The 13,985-nt window shown below is 43.1% G+C and overlaps 1 protein-coding gene across 2 annotated transcripts in view; it reads right to left on the bottom strand.

Annotated features, from left to right (window-relative positions):
• The window catches only part of ARHGEF18 (Rho/Rac guanine nucleotide exchange factor 18), a 44,776-nt gene that overhangs the window by 6,043 nt on the left and 24,748 nt on the right, over positions 1 to 13,985 (bottom strand). For both annotated transcript variants that reach the window (XM_080633936.1, XM_080633937.1), the window contains exons 16-27: positions 13,134 to 13,251; positions 12,470 to 12,718; positions 11,578 to 11,654; positions 9,251 to 9,429; positions 8,756 to 8,847; positions 8,236 to 8,424; positions 7,449 to 7,586; positions 6,734 to 6,855; positions 6,226 to 6,282; positions 5,507 to 5,554; positions 4,485 to 4,952; positions 992 to 1,319 (exon numbers count right to left, since the gene is read on the bottom strand). In XM_080633936.1, the coding sequence (XP_080490062.1) occupies positions 992 to 1,319; positions 4,485 to 4,952; positions 5,507 to 5,554; positions 6,226 to 6,282; positions 6,734 to 6,855; positions 7,449 to 7,586; positions 8,236 to 8,424; positions 8,756 to 8,847; positions 9,251 to 9,429; positions 11,578 to 11,654; positions 12,470 to 12,718; positions 13,134 to 13,251 (2,065 nt within the window). The remainder of the gene's footprint in view (positions 1 to 991; positions 1,320 to 4,484; positions 4,953 to 5,506; positions 5,555 to 6,225; positions 6,283 to 6,733; positions 6,856 to 7,448; positions 7,587 to 8,235; positions 8,425 to 8,755; positions 8,848 to 9,250; positions 9,430 to 11,577; positions 11,655 to 12,469; positions 12,719 to 13,133; positions 13,252 to 13,985) is intronic.

Raw genomic sequence — 13,985 nt, 5'->3', positions numbered from 1 at the left:
CTCAGGGAAATGTGGTATAAGAGCTTTATTTTCCCATTTACCAGCATTTGGTATTCAGGGTAAGAGGTTATTAGGCTTCATTTATGTGCAAAAACATGAGCAAGTCTGCAATTGTACTAAACTTTAGGCAGGACAGACACAGATGTGCAATGTGCAAATGACTTTCCCCCTCCCCTCCCTGGACAGGCTTGGCCATGAGTCACTTTAGCAGTGTAGGCCCAAGTGTAAGCCTGCCAAGGCTGAATCCTACAGAAAGCTAAAAAGACAATTTTGTAACGTAAAATTCCAGGTCATTCTCCTATGCTGGCAGTAAGGCTATTTAAAGTGGTAAAGAAAAAGTGGTTTTTACTGCGTCTGTCATTGGCAAAGATCACTGCTTTAGACTGCTTTAGTACCTGGCAGTTAGCTGAAGAAAATTCATTATGACATGGTGACTGGATTCTTGCTTGCTTCTATTTGTGACAAAATTAGCCCCTTTCAACTCTACAACATGCATAGGATCGCAGTTCTGGCCTGGAAATCTGTATTTAATGGCTGACAGACACTAAGAAAGGCACTGCATTCAGTGTCATTACAACTCTGGACAGAGAGTGAGAAAGCTTAAAACATTTCACTCATGCAGAACAAGCCTTCTCTTTTTTTTGGTATTTTCTTTTAACACTACAGTTAAGCAAGAAGATCTTGCATCTGGGTTTCTAACCACTCACCATCATCATTCTGTCCTGCTGGATTACAAGAACTCCATTTTCAGCATTACGCCATTGGGCTGTATTTCCAATTTCAACAGCACAACACATGTAACTCCTAAGGATTTACATGTGCAGCTCCCAACTCTTAAGGATTTTAAGATCCTACTTACTGCAGTAAGGACATTAACAATGTATAGCATATTGATTTCTGGGTGCCACACGAGTAGCCAGAGGTTTACACTGCAGTGCTCCATCTCCCTGGGATGCTGGTAGAGATCAGAAGCGTGTTTAAATACACTTACCTGAACTATCTGTCCTATGAGATGCTTTGTTCTTCCCACCTTTCTCTTTGCTTCCTTTTGTAAAAGTGGCCAGCTTGGTAGGAATCTGCTGCTGGACTGCAGCTGGTTTCTGTATCTGATTAGTTGCGCTCAGAAGATGTATTGGCACTTCATTCTTCAGTGCAAGAACAGGGCGATTCTCCAGGGTGGTGCTATCCCTGCGAACCAAGTCCGGCCGTTCTAGGTAATCCATCCCGGAGACGCTCACTCTTACAGAGGTTTTGAAGGCGGGTGCAGATGGTTCCACCCCTTCTCCATTGAAGCTAACAGAATGACTTAGTATCTGGTTCTACGTGAGAAAAAAGGCATTCTAAGTCAAACAGGTATTTTCACCCTCTCAGATTCGACAATGAGGGACAGCCCTCAGTCCTGAGAGCATGAAGTACTTCTTAGTGAAAAACATAACAGGTTAGATGAAGCCTAAAACCTGCTGGCAAACAGAAGGAAGAGCATGATTGTAAGTCCTTGAACACTGAAAAGAACCTCCGCAGCGCCAGACTGCTTAATATTGCACCATGCAAAGGAATGCAAGAGCAGACTGCACTAGGTGGTGATAGAAGGGAGAGAAAGCAGAACTTTCAGACAGTAACAAATGAACCAATTTCAGACAACTCCAAAATTCACATTTTGAAACACAAGAAATGGTTTTAGAAATCAACTGTACAAAATGCTATCAGTGGAGCAGACCTTCTGCAATCACTCGCCTGCAATAGAGTGGTTCCTGTGTTTAAAAAAAGTCTTTGGTCAGCCACATTCTAAAATTACTTATTTTCTGTTTCTGTCTTTAAAAAACCCCACAGGCTCATTACCAGATGTCTGGGCGGAATTTCACAGACACTGGGGAGCTGCCAAGTTCTGAGCTCTCTGGCAGAAGCCATCACCAGCTGTTTCAGATGATGGCTCAAGAAGCCCAGCTGCTGGAGCTGGTTTGACAAAGAAAGGGAAGAGCTGCTTTAGTAGGAAACTTGCCATGGTGGTCAAAGCAGCTTTAAACGAGATGTTTTGGGGAGAGGGGCATCGATCCATCCCAATGCTCCCAGTCAGTTGCCAGCACCTGTAATAAGTGCTTGGAGCAACGCAGAGCTATTTCAGCTGCTCCAGCCAATGAGTTGCCTTTATTTGGAGGTCAGCTCAGATGCCTCTATACAAATACCCATAGCAAGGGGAATAAACAAGAGGAATTAGAGATGTGTGCATGGCTACAGGGATGATATCACTGGTATCACAAAAACACGGTGGGATGGCTCCTATGATTGGGGTGTTGGAATGGAAGGTTATAGGCTCTTTAGGAAAGACAGGCCAGGCAGATGGGGAGGGGGAGTTGCTGTTTATGTCAGTGACAGGCTGGAAAGTATGGAACTCTGTCTGGGGACAGATGAGGAGTCAACAGAGTTTGGGGATCAGGGTCCAAGGGAGAACAGCGATGGGGGACATCACTGTGGGGATCTGTTACAGATTGCCTGATTAGGGCAACTCTGTGGATGAAGTGCTCTATAGACAGACAGGAGCAGCCTCACGCTTGCAGTCTGGAAAGCTAAGGCCCAGTTAGAATTAAAACTGGCAAGGGATGTGAAAAGTAACAGGAAGAGCTTCTATAGGTACGCAGCAACCAAAAGACAGACTAGGGATAATGTGGGCCCTCTCCGGAAGCTAACGGGAGAACTGAGTGCCCTGGATTTGGAGAAGGCTGAGGTTCGCAATGACTTCTTTGTCTCAGTCTTCACTGGCATGTGCTCTGACCACACTGCCCAAGTCTTAGAAGGCAGATGCAGGCACTGTGAGAATGAAGACCTTAGGCCCACTTAGGAGAGGATCAGGTTCAAGGTTATCTTAAGAAAGAACCTGAACATGCACAAGTCCATAGGGCCCGACAAAATCCATCCATGGGTCCTGAAGGAGCTGGTGAATGAAGTTGCTAAGCCACTGTCCATCATACTTGAAAAATCATGGCAGTCAGGTGAAGTTCCCAACAATGGGAAAAAAGGAAATTTAACCCATTTTCAAGAAGGGGAATATGGAAGATCCAGGGAATTACAGAGCAGTCAGTCTCACCTCTGTGCCTGGCAAAATCTTGAAGCAGATTCTCCTGGAAGGCATACTAAGGCACATGAAAAACAAGGAGGTGGTTGGTGACAGCCAACATGGCTTCACTAAGGGGAATTCCTGCCTGACCAATTTGGTGGCCTTCTATGATGGGGCTATGGAACTGATGGACAGGGGTAGAGCAGCTGATGTCATCTACCTGGACTTGTGCAAAGTGTTTGACACTGTCCCACATGACATCCTTGTCTCTACATTGGAGAGACATCAATTTGATGGATGGACCACTTGGTGGATAAAGAACTGGCTGGATGGCCACATGCAAAGAGTTATGGTCAATGGCTCAATGTCCAGCTGGAGACCGGTAACGAGTGGTGTCCCTCAGGGATCGGAGTTGGGACCGGTCTTGTTCAACATCTTTGTCGCTGACATGGACAGTGGGATTGAGTGCGCCCTCAGCAAGTTTGCCGATGACACCAAGCTCTGTGGTTCGGTTGATACGCCGGAGGGAAGGGATGCCATCCAGAGGGACCTCGACACGCTTGTGAGGTGGGCTGATGCCAACCTTATGAAGTTTAGCTATGCCAAGTGCAAGGTCCTGCACCTGGGTCAGAGCAATCCCAGGCACAGCTACAGGTTGGGCAGAGAAGAGATCCAGAGCAGCCCTGCAGAGAAGGACTTGGGGGTGTTGAAACTGAACATGATGAACATGTTGAAACTTGGTCGATGAGAAACTGAACATGAGCTGGCTTCAGTGTGTGCAGCACAGAAACCGACCATGTGCTGGGCTGTACCAAAAGAAGCATGGATCAACAGGTTGAAGGAGGTGATCCTGCCCCTCTGCTCTGCTGTTGCGAGACCCCATTTGCAGCACTGTGTGCAGCTCTGGTGTCCTCAACATAAGAAGGCCATGGAACTGTTGGAGCAAGTCCAGAGGAGGCCACGAGGGCTGAAGTTTCTCTTTTGGAGAAGAGAAACTGTGTGGAGATCTCACAGCAACTTCCAGTATCTGAAGGGAGCCTACAAGGATGCTGGAGAGGGACTCTTGATTAGGGACTGTAGTGATAGGACAATGGGTAATGGGTTAAAACTTAAACAGGGGAAGTTCAGGTTAGATATAAGGAAGAAATTCTTTACTGTGAGGGTGGTGAGGCACTGCAACAGGTTGCCTAAGGAAGTTGTGAATGTTCCATACCTGGCAGTGTTCGAGTCTTGGATGACATGGTTTAGTGTGTGGTGCCCCTGCCCATGGCAGGGGGTTGGAACTGGATGATCTTTAGGTCCTTTCCAACCCTAACTATTCTATGATTCCATGAAAAAGCAAAGATGGGTTAGTGCTGCAAGAAGGGACAACCTTCATTCAGAAGCAAGCAGGTTAACAGGAACAAAACTCCAAGAAAAGCAAATTCCTCACCTGTCCCATTTCTGGGGAGAATGTGCCTGACACCGTGTTCTGCTTCTTCAGCTTCCTTTGCTGATCTAGACGCTCCTTCTCCTTCTCAACTGCCCTCTGAGCTTCCCGCAGTCTCTCGAGGTCATGCTGATAGGCCTCTCGCAGCCTCTCGAGCTCTTCCCTCTCCTGATTCACCTTCTCCCTCAGCTGCCGAGTCCCCTCCTCACTTTCCTGCAGCCGAGCTTCTTTGCTTTCAAATTCCCTCTGCTGCCGACTCCTTTCCCGCTCCAGGCGCTGCTGCTCCAGCTTCAGCTGGCTCTGAAGCTTCTGTACATTCATCAGTTCTTCCCTCTGCTTTTCAAAGTTCCGCTGTTTCTCCTGCTCTAGCAGGAGATTGCCTCGGGTAGACTGCAGCCGATATTGCTTCTCCCTGTCTACCATGGTGGCTCGCTGCATCTCAATGTAGCTGTCCTGCTGAGATATCACTGCCTGAAGGGGAAATCAGTTCAGTATAAGGTACATGGGCACAGAACACATGCACAGCTAAACAAAAGACAACAGCCTCTACCAGATTAAACCACAGAGATTTTTGTTTTTAAGAGCAGATCTAACTTCCAACTTGTACAGCCCACTGTGACTGACATGATACTGAAGATGGCTAAGCAAGTTATGCTTATGTCAAAGTTAAAATTTCTTGCACCTAGAATTAGTACTTTGAATCCAATCAGTCAAAATACTGCTGATTACAGTAAAAACAACACATACATATGTGTGTGTATCCAAAATTTTAAGAGGAAATGAGCAGGTGGAGCTCAGGGTAGCAAAAGAATTGCATTTAAGTGAGCACGAAGAAGGAAACAATTACCTAAGACAACAGATCTTACACTTCCTTCAAAACACCAGACACAGTGCGTGTTTTCTTGATTAAATTCTGCACCTCACTTTAGCTGTAGGGGATATTTTTAAGGTAGTTCCTCTCCACACCTGCATAAATTTTATTACAGTAATGCCACAAATCTCTTGGATAGTGAATAGTGATTTACCTGAAGACTGAAGAGCAGCTGTAACAGTGTTTGTATCCTTTGGACAAGCTGAAGAAAAGGGGAAGCAGGGGAAGGAGGAAGGACATTAGACACTTGAACAGAGCTCTGGTTTGATGCAGAAGACTTCTTTTTCTTTTTAAACAGTGATCATAATCAACAGTATCTGTACAAAACCCCACACAATGGAAGCATGGCTTCAAGAGTTCTCTAACACAGTAATCGAGAGAGCAATATGCCAGCACAATGAACTGCAGTATATCAGTCCTTGCACAGATGTGAATCAACGCCCTACAAATCTCCCTGACATTCCAGGGAGCAATCTTCATCACCAATTGTCTTCACATGAGCTATTTAATGATCACTTCCTCCCATACTCCAGCACTGAATCACTACACAGGTATAGCACTCGTGGGAGATTCAGAGGCATGTTTTGTCAGCGAGCTGAGATTATGCAATCTCTCCAAAGATGCAGGAAAAGTAGTTGGCCAGCTCTTAGAAATGCCTGTCAATATACCCAGAACCCATCTTTGTTTTCTAACAGGAGTTTTATCTCTGCATCCATAATGCATTAGAGTCATAAGGAACAGCCTGTTAATGTGCTTGTGGTTCCACAGACACTAAAAATACTCAGCTTTTTGGTGGTGTTTGGTCGGTTTGGTTTTGCATGCCATTATTATAATACAGCTATTTGCCATTTCCTCATAGTAGAAGTAACATACCTGAGACTCTATGGTGGGCTGAAAGCCACTGTTGTCATCCAGCCTTGTTACATCACTCTAAAAAAGACAAAAACAGTATCTGAGGCACTTGCTGGGCTTTGGTAGCATTGCCAGAACAAGTTGGAAGCGACATGAGAGAACAGGTTTACTGCTAAGCAGAGATTGTTCCCATACACTGAAGGACATGTAATGAGAACACTTAAATCAGAGGCCAGGCTGGAACCGATGCATGGTGATTAAAGCTAGCATTAATGGTACAGCACCAAATGAACAAATATAAACCCAAATTATCATGCCTCTCAAGTGCTAAGCTGTCAACTAGCCCCACAAAACACCCTTAATAGAGTCCAGTGTCATATGTCAGTCCATTTGACTGACACAGCTCTGTTACAGGCCAGCCCTACCAGCTTAGTATCACTTTTAACTTTGATAAAAGATCTGGTTTGCACCACTATTATGAAGAACATCATAAGGAAACACAATTAAATCATGCATAAACCCAACATACAGCTTGAGATGCTTCTTCTACATCAGAAGGGAGGTCATGGAGTTGCACATCTGAGCTTACTGCAGGGCCTCTCCAGTCCCACTGCCTCTGGTCACCACCACTGTTCTTCCTAAAATTACCACCTGAAAGGAGAGTGGAACAGGAGTAACCTACACCAGCACAGCGCCTCTGAAAACTCACTGCAGAACAAGGCAAGCAGAAAACAAAGGTGACTTTGATGTTATAACCAATATACAACTGCATGGCTGCTCCATGCTGATTCAAAGTGGAAGAGCCGGCAACAGTGACAAACATTTCTACCCAAAGTATCACTTTAGTGACTGTGCAGATACAAAAGGAAGTGGAAAAACTTTCCTGATTCAATAATAAAAGCAGGCACCTGAATTCACATTTCCCAGTTGTTTTGGTTTTTTTTTTTTTAAACAAAACTAAAGTTTGTGTGGAACTGTGGTAATTGGGGAGCATGGATGAAGGTAATGCCCTCAGCACACCACTGAAAGCCCTACTCTGCTCCCTAGTGTTGGTATCGGAAGTAAAAGATACAACGTGCTAATGCCACATGCTGGAAATTTGCTCTTTTCCTTCTTTTAGAGCCTGCTGAAGCTTCCTTATATCAGGGTCTCACTTAATTCATTGTTCTTATTTCATTTTCTTTACAGAGTAACCCAGGAAAGGCTAAGAAACTCAGAAGAATGCCGAATGGTCCCTTTCTTACTTTTAGTTGAGATTGAGGGACTACTGTCATATCCTCCAAAGGTCTCTGCTCTCCTGGGGAGTCCTGATCCAGAGCCATCCTCAGGCTGACAGGATCCACTGCCTAAGTGAGTGAAGATAAGGTTCTGGAGATTTTCAGCTGGAGAAGAGAAGAACATCTCATGTAAATAGCCATGTCTATGCAGCGAGACAAATGCATCATGCTAACAAGTTAGAACACATTTAATCCATCAAGTACATGAAAAGATCAGTCAGTTTGAGAGTTTTCCTGCAGTACAGATGAATTTTCCTTTGTGACTAGCTCTTTACGACAGGCTCTTCGTATTGCCTCTTCCTTAATTGGAAGTTGGGATTATCAAGCCTTGAGTGTTCGGGTTTTCTTTTCTTCCTTTTTAATTTTTGTTTTGGTTTGTTTTCCACAATAAAAGTTAAGTTTGTGCTTATTTTTTGTCTAAAGATACTACCTTTAGATAGGCTCTTTTGATATCTAACCCTCATATAGCATTTCGGAACTGGAGTATTATTAGAGCACTCAGTTACCCATTTGAACAGACTCCACTGGCTGATCCTTAAAAATATCCAAACGGTGGAGAAGATCCTCTACCTAAACACAGGTGCTTTACCTACTGCACATTGGTCCTGAGAATAAGGAACTCTAAACAGTGTTATAACAGTGTTACATAGAAGTATTATGTTCTTACAGGGTGATTTTCAGGACTTGGGCCCTATGCGCTTATCCCCACCTCTGCCATTGAGTGAATGCATGCCCATTCCCACATTGCATTTACCTTCTGTCACAGCTGACTTCAAAATTGCCTCTCCTTGCAGATTTTCTGGGATATCCCCTCGAAGCAGTAGCCTAGATCGAGATCCTTGGGAATGGTCTTCAAACCCAATCATTTCGGACATTTCTAGATATATCTGTTGCTTCTCAGTTAGACTTTGCATAATCAGGTCATCTTTCATGTTCAAACGCTCTAAAGGAAGAAACAAACTCAGTTCCTAATCACTGTCAGAGCACAGCATTGGAGATTATTGGGATATATTGAGATTATTGGGATTATTGGGGAGATTATTATTTATTTTATGGTCAAGGCATCAAAAGCTGAGATTTCATTAACAGTTAAGGTGTAAACTCATGGAGCATACAAAGCTTGACTTATTTAACTATTTCTATATAATCTTGTGCTGCCTTGAAAGACTTATGAAGCAGAAACTTGATCACATCATGTGATAAAAGAGTAAGACAGTCATCAATCACAAATGGTTCTGAGAAGCAGTTCATGGAATATATAACTAAGTCATTACCTTGAAAATCTTTTAACTTCGCAGCTCTTGCTTCAGCCAGCCTCCTCTCTGCTTCAGGTTCATTAAATGTTCCTCCTTCTTCATCAGGACAGCTGTACAAATGAGGAAACAGAGAGATGTTTGATTTGCACATTAGATAACCTAAAACCATCTCAGGATTCACCTTCAAGATTTTGTCAAGGGTGTAGTTTATCTTGCGTGTCTAATCTTCCTCCCTTATCCAAAGCCCTGTTACATTTGACATCAGTGACATTTTGTGTTTATTTTTCAGGAAAAGCAGAATAAAGTCTGTGGCTGGTTTCTATTGCATCTTTATGACTGGCTTCTTCCCAAGGAACACAAAAGCAAATTGCATGTTTCAGTCTTACAGAGAAAGTTGAGGGATAGCCAAATGGATTTCTGTGATAAATTTACATCTATGAGACCTGTGAAGACAAACAAGCCAGAAATCAAGTCCTCCTGCTCTCTTATCATCTCATAAAATGATGATTTTACCTTTCCACAGCTCTGCGGATGTGTGCCATCCAGGAATTCCTCTCCTCCTTCGAGCTTGTGTGGATTTCATACATTTCTGGTCCTTTTAAGGAAGCACTAATTAAGAACATGGCCTTCTCCTCATTCGCTACCTCTCTTACAATTAACTTTTGCAACGAGATAACTGGTGGTTTAGAGTCCTGTGAAACAAAAGAGAGTTTACTGCACTACATTATGTAGCTCTTTAGGGTTTGTGCTTCCCAGCTCCCCCATCTTCCTGCTTCTACAGGGCCACCAGAACCATAAATCACAATACTGGAATGTTACTGCTATGACACTTTTGACATTGCCATTTTTTTCTCATCAATCATAGATGAAAACGTGGAATGAAGAATGACCACTTCAATGGTCATTCGTGGAATGAAGAATGACCAAGATGTCTTGGTACCTGACTGAATATCAAAGCGCATATCAATTTAAACACCTGAGGGTTCCCACTGGGTCCCAGAAGTCAAGAACAGGCTCAAAAAAGTTGCTCAAAAGGAGACAAAACCAACATTTGAGAAAGGAAACAAAAATGACGTGTGAGGTGAAAGAAGAGAACAAGAGGAAGTGACAGAAGTTCTAAGTTAGCTGCAAAGGAAATAAAATGACAACGCAGGGGTGTTACAGCTTGCCGTCAGGCCCTGTGAATAATAAAACTAGGTGCCAGATAGCATGCTGTATAGCTAAGGATTAACTGTCTTCTGCAATGAAAACAGATTTACAGGAGGGATATTAGTCACTGAAAACCTATCTACGCTTCATACAGCATAGAGTCAATATATGAAGCCTAGAAAGATCCTCCCCAGAAGAAACCAGCTCTTCGTAACTGCTGCTCCTCTGCAGCATAATCTAGAGTGACAGGAAGAAAACTGAGCTGTGGCACAGACATTAGGAAGGGTTGGTTTTGCCAGTGCCTCTGAGCAGCTGTAACTGCAATTCAAGCCATGAACAGAGGTCAATGGAAAAACAGAATCACTGAGCAGATCCATGTGCTCCCCTCACTTGATTTATCTATGGAGAAGTGATATCTAAATTTCAAATGAACTGTATATACACAAAGATGCAAAAAACTGACCAGTCTACAACTGTAGAGCATGTTACTGGAGGGGAAAAAACCCACCATGTAGCAGAGATCAGCTTTTGGGGACTTTCATAAGCAGCTGAATGATATATATAAGCCAGGGCATGACCCTGAAGTAGAGCACCTACACTACTTTAGATCATGCATGTGTGCTCTTATTTCTTGAGAAAAATGCTTTAGCCTCAGTGTAAGCTACAACAGCCATGATGGTCAAGACACCACATTAACAATATGTTTCTTCCCCTCTCTGAACTTGCTCTTCTGCTCATTCCTTCAGGTTAATTTGGAAAACAGAATTAGTCTATCAGAGTCAATGTCATAAAATGAACTATTGGTCAAAGATTCCCCTAATGCTGCTCAAGAGGAAACAACTTCCAGCCATCCTGATCTGTGAAAGCATCCCCATTCTGTGCATTAGAAGAAGGGTAATTTGAAAAGCAGTTGCTTTTACAGCCCTGGGGCTACCAAAATAGCTTTTGCCATTAGAATTCAGCTCTAACGTTGATGTCTTGGGAAAAAATATATATCCAAGAAAACAATTACATAAAATAGTTTCTCTGTTACTGGTGCTATTACAGCCATAACCGAAGTAGATCAGGACAAAATGTACACCATTTACTGCTCTGAGGATACCTGTGGAAATGCCCTAGAAAAGCAAGCGAATCCACTGAGTGTTCTAGAGTGCTGCAGTAATTACATCTGCATTTAGCGCTGACTCCATTTACTTCAGGAAAGTTCTTTGCCCCCAGTAAATGTTAGCCTACTATGACCTTACCACATCCCTCACCGAAATGGAAGATTCTTTCTGTGCACATTAGCAAACAGAAGCAGACCTCATTTGCAGGTGCCTTTCAAAGCACGGATCTAGTATGTTTAACATATATGACCTAGTTCAGTAAAAGGGAAAGTCACAGCACAAGAAAAGGAGAAGCAGTGAACCTCAAAACAGGCTCAGAGCACCAGAAAACCACAGGAGATGTGGAGGCTAGAGCCGGCTGATGGAATAGCACACTGTTTTGCACTAAGAGACAGTGTGAGGGATTCAGCAAGTACCAGAACTGCTTCAGAAAAAGTGATTCTATAATAGCTGGCTGGTTTACTACTTAATTTTCCTTCTGAAACCCCCCTTAACAAGCATCTAACATCTCTGTTTCCTGCATAGTTACCATCATTTTCATAAATACTCTAAGTGAATGTATTCAATAAGGAGAACAATACCTACCACTGATGCAAATGTGTATTTTTGGTCCTTCTCTTGTAAGAGCAACAACACATCAGTTAACAGGACTGCCAGAATATCTACAGTAACAATAGAGGGGAAAAAAAAGGGCAGATTTTAAATCAGAAACATAGGTCCAGGCTCAAAAACCACCTAACTTCAAGTAGCCTGTGGGTCAGGGAACAGCATGTCAGCATCTGCAAGAGTGGGTCTGCTACTTCCTCTCACGTGGGTTGTCCACAGACAGACTGCAGTCATGCAGAACCAGCACAATACAAATAGCTTGATTTAAAGCTTGAGAACACCTACAGAGGCGTCCTACACATTGATAGAAACACTCATGAGGGAATGTGTCTCCCTCAACTGCAGATTCTTCTAGAACTGCAGCCCTCTGCAGCACCACCTACTCTTGGCTGCATTTTATGTGCCACTGAAGCTGCTTCTTAAACACCTGAGCAACGAAGCTGTTAAAATATTCACTGGTGGGCACTCGTTTGATTTTCTGGCAAAACAGACATTATGCAGAATGAAGGTGTCATGGGGTTGTGCAGCAGAGCTAATAATGCCTTTCCACAGGAGACCAAGTCAGTATGACTCAAAGCTTTGTCATCTATCTAAAGACCTCCCTCTTGAATTGGAAAGCAGATCAGACAGATAATAAGGAAACAGCATAAGGAACTTATCGTGCACCACTATAGAGATGCTTATTGGACAAGCCAAGAATAGAACAAGTGCTATTTCCTCCAATATCCTATTAAACGAGCACAGGTTATTGTCATTTTATGCTCCATCGATCAGTAATAAACAGTTACTAAAAAAAAAAATATATATACATAAAAAAAATAAATAAAAAGCTTGTTTCTCTGTTGTGTTTTCCCCCTTCCTGGCCTTTTACCTTTGAGTCTCCCTGATGCAGCTTTCCAGTACAGCATCCCATCCAGCAGAAGCCGCCTCCGTCCCATGTCATCTTTCCGGAAGAAAAGCCCATTCTTGCATTTCCCTGATGATTTTAGCTCCATTTTATGCATAATCTCTTTAAGGCGCTGCCCCTTCTCACACTCATTTACTGTGGCATCTACATGAGTGATTGTGTCCTTAATTAAACTAAGGGCCTGGGTCAGCTCTTCGTAATCTCTAGTTCCAGCTAAGAGAAAAGAGTAGCAGTCAGTGGGTTGCATTTTTAACTCTGGAACGTACGATATGAGCAGCTAAACATACTTTAATATGAAGGTTCCGTACTGAGCATCTAACAGTTATTTCCTAACAGCTTGTTTAAAAATAAAGCAAAAGACAAAATATCCTAAAGCTTTACATCTCTAATGAACCGACAGACTTGAACTGCTATGGTTTTGTGGTTTCAGACTTAAAAATCAGCGCTTGATGAGGCGACACTGATCTGGATCTGCATCTAGAACAGCATCTTCAGTGAACAACGAAGTGAGAAAGCAGGAATAGGCAGTACCACCCTGTCCCTCTTTGTCTGAGGAAAGAACATGCAAAACACAGGAGAAGAAGGATCAGCAGACAACTGTGAGGCTTCCAGGAAAGATTACACCTACCTTCTGTATTCTGAATAATGCGTTCCACCAAGACAGGGTATTTGGTGAGGCGCTGGGTTACCAGAAGGATACACTCCTGAACACCAAGTCTCCTCACAATGGAAGAGTTCCCTATTTTCTAGAAAACAAGACAGACTCATCACATCCATTGCATATATTGCTCTTCTAACTCCCTCGCCTCACCATTCCCACATTTTCTGTCTCAAAACACTTTGGTATGACGAGGCATAGCACCATCAAGTCAGCATCACCTCTTTTACTAACGCAAACCTCCTGATAACGGTAAAAACCAATTGCTTTTATTACTGGAAAATATTTTGAGTGTTATTTTCAACTACTCTTAACTAAATCTGGAGCCAAGAAGAGAAAGTTCTGGATCCGAACTATTTGACTGCCTATTTGCTGACTGCCTTTTATAATAGGATCAGTTCTTAAATACATAGGAAAGTACTAGACTTTTGAAACCTAACAGCCAAAAGAGGTCCATAATGACCATGCCCATGACCTGCCCATGGCAGGGGGGTTGGAACTAGATGATCTTAAGTCCTTTCCAACCCTAACTGTTCTATGATTCTATGACTAAACTAAGTGCTCCTTTGACCACATGTTCACCAGCAGGCTCCTCTACAGTACCACAGCTCTGTTTAGAAAGGGAAGACTAAAGCATCAGGATGTCACCGGTCAGTCTGGCTACAGGTCCAGCACAATCCTGGCAGTAGAATACAGTACTAAGATCTCTCTTTACAAGGACTGTGGCTATATATTTTAAGACTCTGGTTACTTAGTTCCTTGAAAGTAAAGGGTTCTCCCTTTTAATGACTCCTAGTTAAGAAGAGCTGTAAGTATAGTGCT

This window comes from Psittacula echo (genome assembly GCF_963264785.1).
Source record: "Psittacula echo genome assembly, chromosome: 24".
NCBI classification, from domain to species: domain Eukaryota; kingdom Metazoa; phylum Chordata; class Aves; order Psittaciformes; family Psittacidae; genus Psittacula; species Psittacula echo.
Note: the sequence above shows the minus strand (reverse complement) of the source record. Positions and strands in the feature narration are given on the sequence as shown.